Source organism: Dendropsophus ebraccatus, chromosome 12 (genome assembly GCF_027789765.1).
Source record: "Dendropsophus ebraccatus isolate aDenEbr1 chromosome 12, aDenEbr1.pat, whole genome shotgun sequence".
NCBI classification, from domain to species: domain Eukaryota; kingdom Metazoa; phylum Chordata; class Amphibia; order Anura; family Hylidae; genus Dendropsophus; species Dendropsophus ebraccatus.
In genome coordinates, this window is record NC_091465.1 from 84,424,831 (window position 1) to 84,445,826 (window position 20,996).

A 20,996-nucleotide genomic window follows, 5' to 3' on the forward strand; every position below is an offset into this window, starting at 1 on the left:
CCATACACACATAAAAAAAAAAAATCTCCTATCTTCCAGTACGTATCAGCTGCTGTATGTCCTGCAGGAAGTGCTGTATTCTCTCCAGTCTGACACAGTGCTCTCTGCTGCCACCTCTGTCCATGTCAGGAACTGTTCAGAGCAGTAGCAAATCCCCATAGAAAACCTCTCCTGCTTGTACAACTGTTTTTATTTGGAAAAGTTTGTTAAAACCTAATAAATATATTGAAACAGAAAACCTTTCCTGCTCTGGACGATTCCTGTATCGAGCTAATAAGATTCCCCTTAAAATCTCACACTTGTTTCCATTCACTGATGGTAAGCTGAGGTTTAGAAAACTTTGAACATAAAACGCTGACTATAAAGGTCATTATACACTGAATAAGTAAAAAAAGAAAACCTATAGAATTGTATAGAAAATCTGATAAATAAAGCAGAGTAAGGTAGGAGAGGGGTGGTGGAGAGCGACTACTGCAGAGCCCATCCTCCTCCACTGACAGTAGTGTCCAGTCTGGACACAGCAGATGATAAGTACTGGAAGAATGGAGATTTTTTAATAGATATAATTTTTCAGTATAACTTTCTGACACCATTTGACTTGAAAGAAACCTTTTTTTTTCGCTGCAGTTCCCCTTTAACTTCCCCTATATTTACTGCCATGTAATGTGTGAGGGCAGCCACACTGCCCCCCGGTGTCCGCTGAAGGCAAGGTCCAACATGGTGGATCCTAATGTCTCCAATGCTGGTATGGGCTCTTCCTGCCTTTTCCATGTAATCACTCTGTATCACTGATCTGTATCTGAACATGTGTGGATTAGATGCATTTACATAATCTCGGGAGGATGATGTCACTTACTGTATGGAGGAGATTAGTCATGATGTCACTTGCCGGAGAAATCCTCATGTGTGATGAATGAATATGGCTGAATATGAGCTGTGTGCCTCCCCCGTCCCCATATACCTATTTCATGTCCCTATTCCTGGCATCATGCTTGTGAATACTTATGGTGGGGGACACTACAAGTATCCTGGATCTCATATGATGAGTAGTGACCCTGTTTTTGTTCTGCGGAGGGCACTGATCACTCATCATTGTCATTGAAGAGCAGGTTACCAGTGACTCCAGTTCCTGCACCTAATAAATAATATGACCCTGTGGGACACCGAACGCTCCCCCACTGTCCTCCTGGGTCTTGTAGAGTTGTATTGGGGTCTTTCTTCCAGCGTGAAACACTTGTTTCTTTCTCTCCCTGCAGACGCTGTCCCCCCAGGAGTTGTGGCACACGGTCCACCAGTGCTATGGTACCGAGCTTGGTCTGACCAGCGAGGATGAGGACTACGTCTCCCCGCGAGATCTGCTCAATGGCCTGGGGTGAGTGCCACCAACCTTACAGTGGGAGGAGTTATAACTTGTAAATTTCTGTTACCTGTCAGTGAATGGGAATAGTGGGGGTTTGTTACACTTCTATCCAGTGTAGACAGTCCTTAGATATAATGTACTTCAACTACTGTCCCTAAGGGCCCTATTCCACAGGACGATTATCGTTCGCATAATCGTTAATAATAAACTATTTCAAACGACCGCTATTGCAAAAGACCTGAAATCGTTCACCCATTTACATGGAACGATATTCGTTACTTATGATCGTTCTTGCGGTTGTCTTGTCATCACTATTGCGTTCGTCACTACTGCGAACGACCGAACAACATCTTATTCAATGCGAATGATTTGCGAACGAGCAACGGTAAAAATAGGTCAAGGTCTTATTAAGCGATCAACGATTGATCAGCGATCAGTCGTTAAATGCTATTCAACTGAACGATTATCACTTAGAACGACTTAACGATAATCTGAACGATAATCGTTCCGTGGAATAGGGCCCTAAAGCTGTTGCAAAACTACAACTCCCATCACTCTTCGGCTGTCAGGGCATGATGGGAATTGTAGTTTTGCAATGGTTGGATTGAGCTGTTATTTCTCCATCAGACTCTAGAGGGTGCACAATCCCATCTAATACATGACCCACAGCGGATGTAGGAGATTTTGGTCTTGCTTAAATTCTTTTTTTTCCTGGCTGTTTGTTAGGGTCAGTGAGGAGTATCCCGAGGGTCCAGATCTGAGCGACGCGTCGACCCGCAGTGACCTCAAGCTAAGCACCAGCCCCAAGCTACTGGGCACCGACTCCTTCGCCTCCCTCGCCAGCAGTACTGAATGTGTGATTATGGTAAGATCCTGCAGGGGTCAGTATAGACCTAAAATTTCTATGTATGACCATAATAAACCTTCTCTAACTTAAGACGGGCAAAAGCGCCACCAAATGCATCATAATGGTGCACTACAAACTGGCCCTGCAGAGGCTCAGGAAAGCTGGGTGACAGTCCATATACCTAAGATGGGCATGGGGCGGTAGCTTACATGTATTTCCTATGGTTTCTTTCAGCCAGTAGAAGACATGGTGGGGCAGTCGGACGTCCTTTCGGACTCTCAGCTGGACGGATCGTCCAGTCAGACTGTGACTCCTCTGTCGGAGATGGCTGGAGCGGGGCTGCTGGACTCTCTGCCCGCCCTGGACCTTCTTCCCGGAGAGGATCTACCCACAGACCTGAGCAACAACTCCACCCCGAGCTCCACACAGGATGAGGGTAAGGAGTGGCGTATATTCTGCATGTATTCTATACTCCAGCTGTTGCAAAACTACAACTCCCAGCATGCCCCAACAGCCAAAAGCCATCAGGGCATGATGGGAGTTGTAGTTATGAAACAGCCAGAGAGTCACAGATTGGGAAACATTGCTGTAATGCTCCTCCAAGGCTTCAGACGTCTCCATGCGTCTCCATGCTACTCCAGCAGCAAAACCATCTCCCACAATGCAATGCACCTGAGTAAACAGAGATCCTGATAATCATACAACCCCTGGCATAGCGCGGAGCGTGCGGGAAGTCTGGCCCCCAGTGGAGATCAATGAGCTCCCGTATCGCTGCGATTAATCTCACTGTAGAACATCTGGCGCTGGATAACAAGGCCGAGCCGAGGAGGCAGCGCTGTCATGGCTGCCAGTCATAGTGACGGCATTAAGGATTGTTTGATCACAGTCGGCAGGGACTGTACCCAGGACTTGGATCAGATACAGATTTCCTGAGCTGCTGTCACATCCTATGCTGAGGAGGCAGGAAGGTCTGCCAGCTCTGAGGATGGACGTGAGGCCTCCAGGAACATGGCAGACATGGGGACCCTGACCAGAGAAGCCCCGAGCGACTGAGGCTGAAAGCATAGAGAGACTCCACATATTCCATATATCATCCTAATCGATTGCAGAGAGTGCTGAATATAATTACCACCATTGCCCTGTTAGAGAAACAGCCACCACATTCACATCATCCTCAGCATTCATTCATCTTCATCATCTTTGTAGTGAGGTCACCACGACCACATCCATGACACAGAGCTCCATAGTCTCACTGCTCTTACAGTAAAGAATCTATAGAAAGCTACAGTGTCACTGATCTTACAGTAAAAGAGCTAAAGAAACCTCCATAGTGTCACTGCTCTTACAGTAAAGAATCTATTGAGAGCGCCATAGTCTCACTGCTCTTACAGTAAAGAATCTATTGAAAGCTCCATAGTCTCACTGCTCTTACAGTAAAGAATTTATAGAAAGCTAGTGTCACTGCTCTTACAGTAAAGAATCTATAGAAAGCTCTATAGTGTCACTGCTCTTACAGCAAAGAATCTATTGAGAGCACCAGTCTTACTGCTCTTACAGTAAAGAATCTATACAGATCTCCAAAGTCTCACTGCTCTTACAGTAAAGAATCTTTAGAGAGCTCCATAGTCTCACTGCTCTTACAGTAAAGAATCTTTAGAGAGCTCCATAGTCTCACTGCTCTTACAGTAAATAATCTATAGAGAGCTCCATAGTGTCACTGCTTGAACAGTAAAGAATCTATAGTGAGCTCCATAGTCCTAATGCTCATACATGAAATAATCTATTTAGACGAGCGAGAGATGGTGAGAGAGAGACATTGTCACCTTTATTTTCTACCGGAGTGCTGTCTCTCTCTCTCGTCTTTATCGGTATCCAGTGGTGCCTGAGGTCGGTCACCTGGAGACGTGCACCCACGAGCCAGAAGCTCTTTTGGAAGTCTGCACAGTGCTGTTCTAACCTACAACTACTGGAAATAATCTATAGATAGCTCTGTAGTTTCACTGCTTTACAGTAAAGAATCCTCTTCTATGCTGTCGTCTGTGTTTCTTTCCTCCAGACTTAGAGGACGTCACCTTATTACAGCTCCAGTCCTGGGTATAAATGATGATGGGGGAGATCCCTGTATATATAACTGGTTTCATGTTGTGTGTTATTACAGAAGCTGTCGGCCTTGGCAAAGATGCACTGACCTCCGACCTGCCGGGCCGCCTGCACATCAACGCTGTGTATCACATCAGTGCGGAGCGCCTCCAGCAGGCTCTGACCTCCGACACCCGTTTTATGAGTGAATTCATGGAGCTGAGAAAATTCACAGGTCAGCGGCCATCTCTGCTCTGTAATTAAGTGGATCTTTATTATGAAGGGTTAATAATTTATCTGCTGTTACCGAGAGATATCTCATCTGTCGGAGGATTTATGGGGCGAGAATATTTATTTATTTATTTATTAATGGTAATTAAATGTTACAAGAACGTTCACCAGATTGTCTGCTGTAATTTCTCATCTATTCTCCCTGCAGATATTGTGGTGAACCCCTGGGCGCCTGACAGCAGCGGAAAGCAGTCCCGAGTGATCAACTACACCATTCCCATCAATAACCCATTGGGGCCAAAATCGGCACCTGCTGTGGAGACGCAGGTGAGTTAGGGCCGTGACAGACAGGTCTGCATACTAAAACAGGTCAGGAATATAAATATATAATACTGCTCCTATATACAGGAATATAACTACTATAATACTGCTCCTATATACAGGAATATAACTACTATAATACTGCTCCTATATACAGGAATATAACTACTATAATACTGCTCCTATATACAGGAATATAACTACTATAATACTGCTCCTATATACAGGAATATAACTACTATAATACTGCTCCTATATACAGGAATATAACTACTATAATACTGCTCCTATATACAGGAATATAACTACTATAATACTGCTCCTATATACAGGAATATAACTACTATAATACTGCTCCTATATACAGGAATATAACTACTATAATACTGCTCCTATATACAGGAATATAACTACTATAATACTGCTCCTATATACAGGAATATAACTACTATAATACTGCTCCTATATACAGGAATATAACTACTATAATACTGCTCCTATATACAGGAATATAACTACTATAATACTGCTCCTATATACAGGAATATAACTACTATAATACTGCTCCTATATACAGGAATATAACTATTATAGTACTGCATCCTATATACAGGAATATAACTACTATAATACTGCCCCCTATATACAAGAATATAACTACTATAATACTGCTCCTATATACAGGAATATAACTACTATAATACTGCTCCTATATACAAGAATATAACTACTATAATACTGCTCCTATATACAGGAATATAACTACTATAATACTGCCCCTATATACAGGAATATAACTACTATAATACTGCTCCTATACACAAGAATATAACTACTGTAATGCAACTAGTGAAGTGGATCTGAGTTTGCACCAAAGTCCAACAATATGTGGTAATTACCCATGAGCTAGGATATATTTGGTGAGGATACTAGGCAACGGAATGCAGCATGGAGGTGCAAAAAGCTTACAAAAGTACAGGTATAGTCCAAACAAGGAGGAAAAGAAGCTTGCACTCACCACAAAACACTGCGGTTATGATCCGTTTATTCAGTCTCGATAGACATAAGTGGGGAGGGGAAGTGAAGGCAGGGGCGTCTGATGGCTACAGCCATTTCACGTGGTTAACCAGGTCCTCAGGCCAGAAGATGCGTGGTTAACCACGTGAAACGGCTGTTGCCATCAGACGCCCCTGCCTTCACTTCCCCTCCCCACTTATTTCTATCGAGACTGAATAAACGGATCATAACCGCAGCGTTTTGTGGTGAGTGCAAGCTTCTTTTCCTCCTTGATTGGACTATAACTACTGTAATACTGCTCCTATATACAAGAATATAACTACTATATATAAGACTGTGCTGCTGCCGGAGTAGATTCCACCCTTAGGTAAGCAGATACCATGATGCACACTTGATGTATAATTTATTTTTCCCTCTAGACTTTGTCGTACAGCCTGAAGGGGTCGCTCTGCATCATGGACACACAGGTGGTCACACAAGGCATCCCCTACCAGGATTACTTTTACACCGCTCACCGATACTGTATAACCAGCGTGACCAAGAATAAAGCGCGTCTCAGGTACGGAGCTGTACAGTCTTCCCCCATAGATCATCATTGCCGTGTCTCTTGAGACGTCTCCTGACAGCTCAGCTGTGCCCACTCACCACTCCCACCCGGCATTGCTCATCATGTGTGCCCCCTCACTCTGCCCTCCTTTGTGTGAGTGACAGATCAGTCTTCGCTCCCACTCATAGAGACTTTAGGAGAAGTCTAACAGGCACAAACTTTCAGTAGTCCTAAATTCTCATCTCAGGTACCTGAGCTTTCAGGAAACCTTGGGACGGAGGGTCAGAAGTTGTGACCGGTTGGGATCTGGATGTTCAACAAGGAGTTCTGGTGCCCTAGACAAAGAAGGCAAATTGCGTCCCCCCCAAAAAAAAATATATATATTTTTTTTAACATACATGCATCCTGACTCATACATACATGCACCATCACACACATACATACATAGATGCACCCTCACTCACACATACATACACACACACACACACACACACACACACACACACATACATACATGCACCCTCACTCATACATACATATACCCTCACTCACACATACATACATACATACATGCACTCTCAATCACTCATACATGCACACTCACACACACACATACATGCATACATACATGCACCCTCACTCACACACACATACATACATGCACCCTCACTCACACACACATACATACATGCACCCTCACTCACACATACATACACACACCCTCAACCACTCATACATGCACACTCACACACACATACATACATTCACCCTCACTCACACATACATACATGCACCCCATACATAGACACACCCTCACTCACACATATATACATACATACATGCACCCTCACTCACACGTACATACACACACCCTCAACCACTCATACATGCACACTCACACACACATACATACATACATACATTCACCCTCACTCACACATACATACATGTACCCCATACATAGACAAACCCTCACTCACACATACATACATACATACATACATACATACATACATACATGCACCCTCACTTACACATACATACACACACCCTCAATCACTCATACATGCACACACACACACACATATATACATACATTCACACTCACTCACTCACACATACATACATGCACCCCATACATAGACAAACCCTCACTCATACATACATACATACATACATACATGCACCCTCACTCACACATACATACACACACCCTCAATCACTCATACATGCACACACACACACTCATACATACATACATTCACCTTCACTCACACATACATACATATATGCACCCCATACATACATATATATATACATACATACATACATACATATATAGATGCACTGTCACTCACACATACATGCACACACACAGATACATACATACATGCACCCTCACTCACACATACATACATACATACATGCACCCCATACACACACCCTAACTCACACATACATACATGCACCCTCACTGACAGACATACATACACCCTCACTCACACATACATACATACATACATACATACATGCACCCTCAAACATACATACATGCACCCTCACTTACTCATACACACATGCATACTCACTCACACATACACAGACAGTCAAGGATACACACCACACAGTGTAAGTGATGTTGTGCATCCTCTACTGTTTGCTTTTCTATCACAAACCCTGCTACCGGGTTCAGGCTTGTGGAGGCCCCTATGTGGTAGATAGAATAGTGCCCCCTGTAATTCACCACCAGATGGCGCCCTAGGCAATCGCCTACCCCTGCCTACCCTTTGTCCCGGCCCTGCATCGGATCACTACAACAAGCTGGGAAAAGACCGCCCTAATGTACTGTATGATGCTGGCTGATAGGTCGGGGTCTGATCACTCCTTGCCCTGAACCAGCGCAGTAGAGTACACTATGGGGTGGCCTCCTTCGTGTGCCTTGGTGCAGTCTTTTCCCTGCTTGTTCTAGTAATCGGATGGGATCTGATCACCCAGACACTGACTGCTCACAACTTCTGACATGTCTCTTAGACAGCTCCCCTTGTAACCCTCTAACTTTGGACCCATTGACCACACGTACAAAACTATCATGGAGACTTGTGTGATGGATAACCGTCTGTATGGTATTGTAGGGTGTCCTCAGAGATCTGTTACCGGAAGCAGCCATGGAGTCTGGTACGAGGCATCATTGAGAAGAACTCCTGGAGCGGGATGGAGGAGCACTTTAGACAGCTGGGTATGTTCTGCTGCTGGCCAGGGGGACCTCAGTTTGCTATATACCGCTGCTAGTGTTGAGCAGACTTGCCGAAGTGTTCAGGTTCAGCACCTTCCTCTGAACCTAATAGTTTGGCATTTGACTCCCGCCGTCTGGAGAAGTTGGATGCTGCCCTAGGAAGTCCTGGGAAATATGGATACAGCCTATGGCCTATGGATGTGTTCATGTGTTCCAGGACTCTCTAGGGCATAACCTTCTAATGCCCAGGGGTGGGGAGGCCGGCACTGGTTCCTGATAACCCTCTAATGCTGGAGGGCGAGGCTGGCACTGGTTCCTGATAACCCTCTAGTGCTCAGGGGTGGCGAGGCTGGCACTGGTTCCCGATAACCCTCTAATGCCGGAGGGGGAGGCCGACACTCGTTCCTGATAACCCTCTAATGCCGGAGGGGGAGGCCGGCACTGGTTCCTGATAATCCTCTAATGCTGGAGGAGGAGGCTGGCACTGGTTCCTGTTAACCCTCTAATGCCCAGGGGTGGGGAGGCCGGCACTGGTTCCTGATAACCCTCTAGTGCTCAGGGGTGGGGAGGCTGGCACTGGTTCCTGATAACCCTGTAATGCTGGAGGGGGAGGCCGGCACTGGTTCCTGATAACCCTCTAATGCCAGAGGAGGAGGCCGACACTGGTTCCTGATAACCCTGTAATGCTGGAGGGGGAGGCCGGCACTGGTTCCTGATAACCCTGTAATGCTGGAGGGGAGGCCGGCACTGGTTCCTGATAACCCTCTAGTGCCCAGGGGTGGGGAGGCCAGTACTGGTTCCTGATAACCCTCTAATGATGGAGGGGGAGGATGGCACTGGTTCCTGATAACCCTGTAATGCTGGAGGGGGAGGCCGGCACTGGTTCCTGATAACCCTCTAATGCTGGAGGGCGAGGCCGGCACTGGTTCCTGATAACCCTGTAATGCTGGAGGGGAGGCCGGCACTGGTTCCTGATAACCCTCTAATGCCCAGGGGTGGGGAGGCCGGCACTGGTTCCTGATAACCCTCTAATGCTGGAGGGCGAGGCCGGCAATGGTTCCTGATAACCCTCTAATGCTGGAGGGGGAGGCCGGCACTGGTTCCTGATAACCCTGTAATGCTGGAGGGGAGGCCGGCACTGGTTCCTGATAACCCTCTAGTGCCCAGGGGTGGGGAGGCCAGTACTGGTTCCTGATAACCCTCTAATGATGGAGGGGGAGGATGGCACTGGTTCCTGATAACCCTGTAATGCTGGAGGGGGAGGCCGGCACTGGTTCCTGATAACCCTGTAATGCTGGAGGGGGAGGCTGGCACTGGTTCCTGATAACCCTCTAATGCTGGAGGGCGAGGCCGGCACTGGTTCCTGATAACCCTGTAATGCTGGAGGGGAGGCCGGCACTGGTTCCTGATAACTCTCTAATGCCCAGGGGTGGGGAGGCCGGCACTGGTTCCCGATAACCCTCTAATGCTGGAGGGGGAGGCCGGCACTGGTTCCTGATAACCCTCTAATGCTGGAGGGGGAGGCCGCCACTGGTTCCTGATAACCCTCTAATGCTGGAGGGCGAGGCCGGCACTGGTTCCTGATAACTCTCTAGTGCTCAGGGGTGGGGAGCCCGGCACTGGTTCCTGATGAAGTTGTATTGATGGCCGTACTGGGTGGAGTGGCATGAACAATCAGTGTATCAATATACAGTCCCCCCCCAGACAGTCTTTAGGGGTCATACGAGGTACAGATGACACTATTGTTGATGTTTCCCATGATTCTTTTGCCCCTGCTGCTTCTTCACTGACTTGTTTGTCTTCTGTTACCCCCTCTTAGCGGACGCAGTGGTCAAGTTAGAACAATCCTGTGTGGAGGAGCTGGGAGTACGAGAAAAACCAGTGCTACGGCGCCGGAAGCGGACGTTGAGCTGGAAGAACCATCATGTGGACTCTCTGAACGCTGTCACCCCACCGCTGGACAATGTGAGGGCAACCCGTCACTCCAGGACATCAGGTAGGGAATAATACGGAATTACACTGAATGATTGGTGAACGAATGCGGAATTACAGCGAATGATTAACGATGATTTTGGTGTCCGCACCAAACGAACAATGAACGTTTTTTCGTTGGTCGTTTGATTGTTGCCGGCATTTACACATAGCGATCATTGTTAAAAGATAAAACGATAATTTACACGATAATCGACCCGTATAATAGGGCCCTTAGTCCTTCCCTATGGGTAGCAGTGAGGACATCTGTGGGAGACAATGGAGAGGGCCGGTACCCACCAGAGGGTTGCACAGAGATGCCAAACTATTCGGGTTTGGAGAACTTTGCTGAACTGTTCAGCATCTCTGCTCACGACTAGTCACTGGTTCTCCTCCATGAGTGCTCCACATATCGCTGATGGTCAGGAAGGGCAGAGGAGACGGGATTGTCACTTTTATTCCTTACTGGAGATAATCTTCACTGCTCAGAAGCCAATTTACCCAGATCCATAGGAAGTCACAGATCCGATTACTGCTCGCTGTGGTTACCGTATCCAGGTGATAATACAGGAGAGGGGGGAGAGTGACTGTTTTTGGTCAGTGACAATTAACACTTGCCTAACTGAGTAGCTGAGAGTCAATATCCATAGAACCAGCATAAATAAATACACCCCACAGGTTGGTCCAATAACCTTTTGTTTCCTTATTATCAATGAGACGCCATACGAGGAAATGTTCCCATTGGTTTGGTAATTTTTGCACCAAAAAAAGTAACTTTCCTAACAAATTCATTGAAGACCATGTTGTAAAGATGAGTGCACCCCCAATGAGAGTCTCAGGAGCAAAGCCAAAGCTTACAGAACAAAACTCTAACAAGACAGCTAGAATTCTTCATTACATAGTATAATGAAGAATGGTCGGCACTACAGTCTAGGGCGGCGTACAACGTCCAGTACGTCAGTACATAGGTGACCATTAAAGATAAGCCCAACTGGAGCATGCCGACTGTTCGACGTTTGAATACTGGTGGCTGAAGAAGTTGTATGCAGCGCCAGGGAGTCCTGGTGGATACATTCAATGGCCATAGGCTGTATCCATGTTTTTTAGAACTCCCTAGGGCTACATCCAACCCCTCCAGTCACCAGTATTCAAATGCCGAACAATTGGCCTCTTACCCCCCTCCAGCAACACAATTCCCCCACCCTAAATAATAGAATGACATTTATTTCCCATACAAAATGAATTGTTACATAAAAAAATAAAGAAAGTGTGTGTTTGGTGTTGCCACATACGTAATGACCCAGGGTATACAATTATAAAACAAAAATTATAATATACATTAAGGCTATGTTCACACTACGTATCTTTCCGGCCGTATTGCGAACCGTGAATATACGCACGTAGTTTTGAGGTTGATGTGTTCGCTTGAAAGTATACGATATACGGCCGCACAATGCACACTACGTATGAGCTTACGGCCGGATCGTATACAGCGCCGTGAAAAATGAACAAGACCATTCTTTGAGGACGGAAATGTTCCAACTCTCGGCCGTTAATTTCCATGCGGTCCCGTACGGAGTACTTATTCCAGCCAAATTGAACGTGATTTTAAGATCCAAAAGGTTCTGTGTGGTTTATTGGGCTGGGCGAAGATTTCCAAGTAAATGACCTGTTTCAGATCGCTTCGAAACAAGCTAAGGAAGCATAACTGTACTACGGGCGTATGTTCGCGGTTCGTACGCATCCGGCCGCATGTCGATTTTTTTTCCCACGCCTGAAGTTTCAGCCGCACATGTACGGCGGCGTACGAAATGCGGCCGGAATCGTACACAGTGTGAACATAGCCTAAAAATATATATATTTTTTAAATGCCAGAATTTCTGTTTTTTTGTCAGTCTGTCCTACTGTGGTTTTAATAAAAGCTTTACACCTTACAGCACAAGGCCCACACCCGGCTCTGTGGAGAAATGATCTCAGAATGTGGCAAGAGTTTATTTATTTATAATTTTTTTAGGAAAGTATATTCTATTGTGCCAAAGTAGTAATACTAAAAAAAAACAAAACAAAAAAAAACAACTCTAATTTGAGCAATGCCTGAGAATATATTTATTTTTTTGTGTAAATTTAATATGCGAAAAAATTGTCCTGCAAAAAACGAGCTTTCATATGTCCACAAAAGAAAAAGCTATGGCTTTTTGGAAGGTGACAATAAAAAAAAGAAAATTTCTTGGTCTCCACGGCCTAAAGTAGGCCCACCTCATGCCACTTCTGAAGTGGTGCCCCATGGAGAAGAAATATGAAGGCTACACGAAGATCATTTATTCTGGGCACTGTACATGGGTCTGTGGTTTGGTGTGTGTGGGGGGGGGGGAGGGGGGTCCGTGATGTTTATACCTTTATAGGATATAACTGGGATCCATTCTTATGTAAAGTTTCTGCCTTCCTGTACTCACCGCTTTGTCTCTGTCTCCTGCCCACAGGTAGCGTCTCCTCTCATCTCTCCCACCTGTCTGACAGAGGAACATCACAGAACATCCCCACAGCTCTCTTCATCATCAGTATTGTGTGAGTAACACGTCCTCCTCCCTTCTCCTCCACACATATAGTGGGATCTGTCTGACACATAGCTCCGACCTCAAGGTTACCTGTGTGGGTTGGCGGAGTGCCGGCTCTACTGCAGGAATTATTACACAGCCCGGCATCTTCCAGGACGCCATCTCTTATCCACTCCTCACCATGGTGACATCACTGATCTGCTGGTGTCAGTAACACCATGTGTGGGCTTATCTCTACTGCAATGACTGTATCTTGTGTTCTACATCTATAATAATACTGAGGTAGTTTCATCATGGCTCCACCATAGCCGATCCACCTGTATTTTCCATTACTGGAATAGAACAACAAGAAATTGTGCATGATGGACCCCATTGATTTTAGTGGGGTCCATTGGGTTTCTAACATGGTGTCCAGCATCCAGAAGTGGTGGGTTCCAGAATACATGTCCTTCTTCATTACACTGGTGACTTCTATTAGTCTTGGAGACCATTTCTGAGAAGACACTTCTATATAAACTTTCCCTTCTCTCCTCTTCTAAGAGACAAGGTCTCCTTGGCTTCCATAACAGTTGGTGGAGGATACGGGCAATAGAGTTTCCTTTGTTTTCCTCATAGAGAATGAATAAAGCCCCTCCGTTCACTGCAGGGAGTCTGTGAGTTGTGCTCAGGAATGGTGGGGGTCCCGGTGATCCGACCCCTAGCAAACAGCTTGTTATCCCCTATAATATGGAGGATAATACCCCTTTAAGGATTTTTGAGGGTAAAGAAGGGTATGGTCCCATGGCACTCTCTCTTTTTGCTTCCTTGACACTTGACTTTTTTTATCCTTAATCCTTTTCTTTTTCTTTTACAGGTTGTTGGTGCTGGTGGTCCTTAACATGATGCTCTTCTACCGCTTGTGGTCTCTGGAGCACACCGCTAGAACCTTCCAGACATGGCAGAGTTACGCTGTGTCCCAAGGGTAAGTATACCTCACTATCTTCTCTATGACCTCAGAACTTGCCCCATCTCTTTGCATTGTGACCCCCAGTACTTAGATTATGTTGTTCCACCAGCCTTCATCTGTCCGGGCATGCTGGGAGTTGTAGTTGTTGTAGGCATTGGTCCTAGCTCCTGTTAGGTTCTGGATAAATCCATGTTGTTGCTATTGAAACTCCCTCCGTATAACACCTCCTCCCCCCACACCATCACCTGGTCTTAGGGTCCTATTCCATCGGACGAGCAGGACCCGATCAACGACGTAAACGAGCGCCGATCTGCTAGATCGGTACTCGTTTACTGGGCCTATTCCACGGCCTCGATGATTGTGAAACAAGGGCTGCAGGGACATTGTTAGCGATGTCCTTGCAGCCCTTGCTTCATACATTACCTGTCAGGGTGCAGGTCTTCTTCTCCCGGTCCCGCGAGCCAGTGATTGGCTTAGCGATCTGTCAGTTCAGACAGCCTCGCTCCGAAGCCGATGCTGCCGCGCCGGATCGGGAGAAGAAGACCTGCGGTAATGTATGGTTCTGCTGAAATCATCAGTCGCCGCCGCGCACTGCTATTCAACCGTAGTGATGCGCTGGTGGCGAACGACGATTTTACGTCTGAACCTAAATGAACGATCAGCCGATGACACGATCATCGGCTGATCGTTCTCTCTATTCCACGGAGCGAAAATCGGCTGAATTGTAGCACTTTGTCTCGTTTGCATCAATGCTGTATAATAAGCCCCTGGTATACCACCTCATCTCTTACAGAAGGTTTCCTCAGACATCAGCGGATTGGGCAGAAATACTGGAGCTTCAGAAACGTTTCCACAACGCAGAGGTTCAGAAATGGAAGCAAACGCTGCGGACATCTGTACAGCTGCTGGATGAGGTGAGCGCGGGGTCACTGGGGACAGGCTACTCCTCAAAGGCCTAGTCAAAGATCACTAGTGGGTCCATTCTTTATATTGTGACCTCCTACATCTCACAGCTGAGGGTTTGTTACTATTATATCCGTTCTAGACAATAGGGAAAATAGGGATGCATGCTGGAGTCCAATCATTCGGCATTTGATTACCAGTGGCTGAAGAAGTTGGATGCAGCTCTAGGGAGTCCTGGCTATGACCTATGGCCGTATCCATGTTTTCCCAGACTCCCTAGGGCTACATCCAATTTCTTCAGATGGTGAACAATCGGACTCATCTTTAGCAAATATATATCATGTATGGTGATATCAGCCGTAACATAGGTCACATGGACAAGGATGACTGTGTTGTGCTGTATGAACTGAACAGCATGACATTGTGACCTGTGACCTGCATGAAGTTGTGACCTGTGAGTGACCACAACAGCGAACATACCTCCATCCTGATACTTTTTTAGCAACTAAGCCATGGTCACTTGTGGATCTTTGGCCGCACAACCAGTGTCATGGCCGCCGTATAACCCTAAAGATTGGCCACGTTGCTGTTTTTCCACCATGAATACACAACAGCAGGTTTAGTTTTGTATTGGCCTCATTTCCTGGAACCACGGACAAGGGGTAATAAATATGTTATTGAAGTGAGATTTATCATTATTATTTCATTTATATTTGAATGATTTAGTTTTCTATCCTCACTAATCCTCATGAGTCACAGTGATAAGTCGGCTCTCCCACAAATAGTTGTGAAACAGACGGGTGGTGGGAGACCATGGTGGGCGACGGGATCGGCATTTCATCAAAGAGCATAGCCCCCTCCATTAATAATGCATCCAGACTATTACCAGTTCTATTCAAAAATGATATCCCACATATATTGTAAATGGTGGATAGAATGGAAGACACCGTCATGGGTTTGGAAGACTTAAAGGGGTACCCCAGCAATTTTTTTTCTTCCAAATCAGCAGGTGTCAGAAAGTTATATAGATTTGTAATTTATTTTTATTTAAAAATCTTCAGTCTTCCTGTACTTATCAGCTGTTGTATGTCCTGCAGGAAGTGGTGTATTCTTTCCCGTCTGACACAGTGCTCTCTGCTGCCACCTCTGTTCATGTCAGGAACTGTCCAGAGCAGTAGAAAATCTATATAACTTTCTGACACCAGGTGATTTCTCTTAACTCTCCAGCCCATTTTAGTTCTTGAGGAGATTCTCTTTCTCTCCCCAATGAGTACACACGCATTGTTGACTGATCCCAAAGGATAAGGATCCTATTACATGGGCCAATGGCAGCCCAATCAATATTGGGCCTATTACACAGCCCGATAATTGTTAAGCAAAGGCTGCATAGACATTGTTAGGTTTATATTAGCTGTCCATGCTCCCGGTCTCCTGCGCTCTGTATGCTTCCTCCCCAGTCCAACAGGGCGCTTAGCCAATCACTGGCCGGGACCACAACAAGGAAGCAGAGCGCAGGAGGAGACCGGGAACGGGGACAGGTATAATACTAACTGTATGTTGAATCATCAGCCATCGGCCGCATATAACTATTACACCTAGCAATGCATGGTTGGCAGCCGATGATTGTTTCACTGGCTGATCGCTCTCGCTATTAGACAATCGGCCAAATTGGTCTGATTATAGGGCCCTAAGTAATAGGGCCCTAAATGTATAGGGGTATCAGTTGAGGCTTTCAATAGAGAATAGCGCAACCTGAGAATGCTGAGCCTGAGTGTTCGGCATTTGATTACCAGGCCATAGGCTGTGCACATGTTTTCCAGGACCCCCTAGGACTGCATCCAAATTCTTTAGCCACCAGTAATCAAATGACGGACCCAAGTTTGCTCAAGTTGAGTTCATCTCTAGCTTTCAACCTTTGAGGATCTCTTTTGTGTTGGGACTTGCTCACTCGACCTAACAAGCCCAGTGTTCCCTCTTCTTTTCCAGATGAGATCCTCCTTGCAGAGACTACAACAGGGAGTTTTGGTGAGCGATGCCACCACCACACCAACTCAAGAAGAAGACGCACTGTCATGACCCCCCTGTCCGTAATCCTTATGGGACATTTTTGCCTAGGAGGAGACCATTCACCGAGCAGATCCTGGGGGAGAACTTGCTCTCCAAGACGAGTTTGGTGACCCAAGCACCGTAGCCAACACCTTGGGAATGGAGGGCTGGATGCTATTTCCCTTCAAGAATAAGTTATCGGGATCCAAGTCTACTTGACGATGAGATGTACAATAAGCTGCAGTATGGGGAGAGTGGTTACTCCCTAGAAGAGAGTACATTGATTTTTCACCATTATTTAAAGATATAGAGAGTATCAAAGGGAAGTTATTGTTTTTTTTGTGTTTGTCTGAGAAATTCTAATGAGGGACTCGAACACGAACCTTGTCACGTTTTGGCTGAAATTCCCACCATTGTTTGAAGTAAAGACTCGCGGCAATGACCTCTTCAGAAACAAAAACCTTTTGATATGAAACCACGTGGACAGTATGGAGGGCCGTGATCGCTGTGGGGCAGGTTTCCCTTGACGCAGATTTGGCATTCCTATAAACATGGACCTACATGACTACCTGAAACTTGCCTTTTTGGTTTTCTTTATAGTACGACACCCCATTGTGGTCTTACGGGATTGCTCTTCGATTGGGGTGTATGAGGCATCATCACCTGTTTAAAATTTTATTTTCCTTTTTTTTTCTCTAATTCTAGAGTCAGTTCTTACAGTCTGGCCCAGGGGTCATCGTAATAATCCACATCAGCACTGTGATTCTAACCATTGACCGTGGACACATTCCTGCGAATGAATCGAAGGCTCCCTTCCCCATCTTCAACAGAATGTAGGGTTTTATCGAGGTATTATTTGTAGAAAGCCCATTGTGTGTTAATACTGAGAGCTGAACCCCGAGTGCCTCATTCACAGTCCATGAATGTCATCCCAGGTGAAGCCTTCACTATGTCATAGAGAACCGTTTTTCTTACAGAATCATTCGGTATTTATTTTGATGAGAAGACCTCTTCTCTAGCAGAAGAGACGCCTTGTATAGCTCTCCTTATTTCTATCTTTAAAGTGTTTTTTTTTGTTTTTTTTTAAACCTACAACCTCTGTTGTAGGATCTGAACCTAGCTCCCTTAGTACACAAGGGTGAAGATCATTTCAGTCACTTGGAACAAGTGTTATGTATTCTATTCTGATCTTGTATCGATAAATATTTAGATTTGTTTCCTTTGTGCAGCAAGGTCAGGCACATGCTCAATGACTTGAGATAGAATTGTTCTAGGCTAGCGCTAGAGAAGGACTTGACTCTCTGAGGAACCTGAGCCGTCACTGTGCACAAGTGGCCACATAATGGAACTCTCCATGGATTTTGCATCACTAATGCATTGAGTTGCATTCATTGTGAGATTCGGGGCATTTGTATTGGTTGTGGCCTTGTGCATTGGGGAAACTCTCCTCCTAGTCCTATAGTTTGCAATCTTTTCAAGTTCCCATGTAGCTAAAAAATCTTTTGCACAAAAAAAAAAACATACAACTGTGGTTCTATCATCGAGAGGTTGTTTGTTGGGGGTTCTTGCTGGTGGGAACCCATCTCGATCAGTTGGTTGAGCAGAAATTCTTCAGTACCCCAATCTCTTGGCATAGCTGCCATAGAATAGATTAAACGTATACTAAAAGCCCATTGTAATCGATGGTTGTCCATGCCAGTGATCACCCCTTCTAGTCTCCAGTTTTGAGAATTGTGCTGGATGCAATTCTCCTCTTTGGGGAATAAAGGAGGGGTATTGGGCATGGGACCCCAAAACCACGAGTAGTTGCTTTGCTTATTTAGAACATGTTTGAGACAACCTCACATCCACGGACTCCACACTATGGCTGCTTCCACTGTAGTTGACCAGGGCACTTTAGACTGGACAAGGGGAGGCTTCTTTGCAGACCCTTTCTTCTTGGTTCTTATATGTCCCTTCTTGTATTATTTAGACCAGTGTTAATTTATTTTGCTGGACACAGATGACCTTTTATTTGTGCTTTAATTTATTATTCCTGCAAAGTATTTTCATTCAACTTCATCACTGCCGCCTATTCTGCGGGGGTCCTCACTGCAGAGCCCTAAGTCACTGCCAGAACCCCCAGATCATGTCAAGAATTGTATATGATGGAGGCAGGAAGAGATGTGATGATGGGCTGGACCCATTGATATCCATGTGTGTAAAATACCTCACCAGACTGTATTCATGTAAAACATGGAGGAATGGAAGCTAGGACCTAATCATAGCATATCCAGTGGCAGACAGGCTCAATGTTGTGTAAGCCTTGATCTACCAGCCTTGGTAATGCCAGGGTCTATTAGCCTTGGACAGCTAGCCAAGGTCTACAAGCCTGGGATAGATAGCCATGGTCTACTAACTGGAACCAGCTAGCCTTGTGTACAGTTCTGGGCCAGCTAGCCAAGGTTTACAGGCCTGGGTCAGCTAGCCAAGGTCTGCTGGCCAGTGCCAGCTAGCCAACATCACCAGTTCTGGGTCAGCTAGCTAATATCTGTGAGCCGGTACCAGCTAGCCAGCATTGCCAGTTCTGGGCCAGTTAGCCATGGTGTCCAGTTCTGGGCAAGCTAGCCATGGTGTCCAGTTCTGGGCAAGCTAGCCATGGTCTCCAGTTCTGGGACAGCTAGCCATGGTCTCCAGTTCTGGGCAAGCTAGCTATGGTCTCCAGTTCTGAGCCAGCTAGCCATGGTCTCTAATTCTGGGCCAGCTAGCCATGGTCTCCAGTTCTGGGCCAGCTAGCCATGGTCTCTAGTTCTGGGCCAGCTAGCCATGGTCTCCAGTTCTGGGCCAGCTAGCCATGGTCTCCAGTTCTGGGCCAGCTAGCCATGGTCTCTAGTTCTGGGCCAGCTAGCCATGATCTCCAGTTCTGGGCCAGCTAGCCAAGGTTTACGGGCCAGGGTCAGCTAGCTAAGGTCTGCGGGCCGGTGCCTGCTAGCCAATGTTGTTAGTTTTGGGCCAGCTAGCCATTGTCTCCAGTTCTGGGCCAGCTAGCCATGGTCTCCAGTTCTGGGCCAGCTAGCCATGGTCTCCAGTTCTGGGCCAGTTAGCCATGGTCTCCAGTTCTGGGCCAGCTAGCCATAGTCTCCAGTTGTGGGCCAGCTAGCCATGGTCTCCAGTTGTGCGCCAGCTAGCCATGGTCTCCAGTTGTGCGCCAGCTAGCCATGGTCTCCAGTTCTGGGCCAGCTAGCCATGGTCTCCAGTTCTGGGCCAGCTAGCCATGGTCTCCAGTTCTGGGTCAGGTCAGCTAGCTAAGATTTGCGGGCCAGTGCCAGCTAGCCAACATCGCCAGTTTTGGGCCTGTTAGCCATTGTCTCCAGTTCTGGGCCAGCTAGCCATGGTCTCCAGTTCTGCGCCAGCTAAGCCAAGGCCTACAGGCTTGCATCCCCAAGCCTTTTATTTTAAGCCTTGGTCTACTAGGCTTCAAGTTTCTTTAGTATTTGGCATATGAATGTAAGAACTACATGTGTTATCGTATTATTCGCCCTCCTTAACCTAGCGTGAATTTTTCTTTTAGCATGCCATCCTTTCACACCAAACCTAAGTCCCAGTCAAACTAAAATGGGAACTCCACTTCGCTTCAGGGTTGGTCCTTTAGAGTTGAGGGAAAAGTTCACATTCCACTTTGGTAATACAGTTGGCAGAACCTTCTTGTTTGCTATGCCAAACCAATAATAGAATCCATATTGGGTGGTTCCATCAACCCGTACTGCACAGGCGGGTGTCCCGGCTATGCTGGTGTCCTGCGTACAGTTATGTTCTCTCCATGTTTACACGGGCTTCATGGGTGGTTCTTGTTACTTTTAACCTACTTGAGTTACTGTTAATTGACTTCCTATCCAAATGGCCCTTTATGTGTATATCTGATATAGGATGAAGAACCAACATCAGACAAAAGTTGATCCAT

General features: G+C 46.1%; 1 protein-coding gene across 5 annotated transcripts in view; it reads left to right on the plus strand.

The window, feature by feature from the left end:
- Positions 1-20,743, plus strand: part of GRAMD1A (GRAM domain containing 1A) — a 106,707-nt gene extending 85,964 nt beyond the window's left edge. For all 5 annotated transcript variants that reach the window (XM_069948979.1, XM_069948982.1, XM_069948980.1 and 2 more), the window contains 12 exons: positions 1,257-1,372; positions 2,087-2,225; positions 2,442-2,643; positions 4,366-4,521; positions 4,726-4,844; positions 6,275-6,414; positions 8,535-8,638; positions 10,455-10,631; positions 13,087-13,171; positions 14,015-14,122; positions 14,901-15,021; positions 16,997-20,743. In XM_069948979.1, coding sequence (XP_069805080.1) covers positions 1,257-1,372; positions 2,087-2,225; positions 2,442-2,643; positions 4,366-4,521; positions 4,726-4,844; positions 6,275-6,414; positions 8,535-8,638; positions 10,455-10,631; positions 13,087-13,171; positions 14,015-14,122; positions 14,901-15,021; positions 16,997-17,086 — 1,557 coding nt within the window. In that variant the 3' untranslated portion in view covers positions 17,087-20,743. The remainder of the gene's footprint in view (positions 1-1,256; positions 1,373-2,086; positions 2,226-2,441; positions 2,644-4,365; positions 4,522-4,725; positions 4,845-6,274; positions 6,415-8,534; positions 8,639-10,454; positions 10,632-13,086; positions 13,172-14,014; positions 14,123-14,900; positions 15,022-16,996) is intronic.
- Positions 20,744-20,996: the final 253 nt, after the last annotated feature.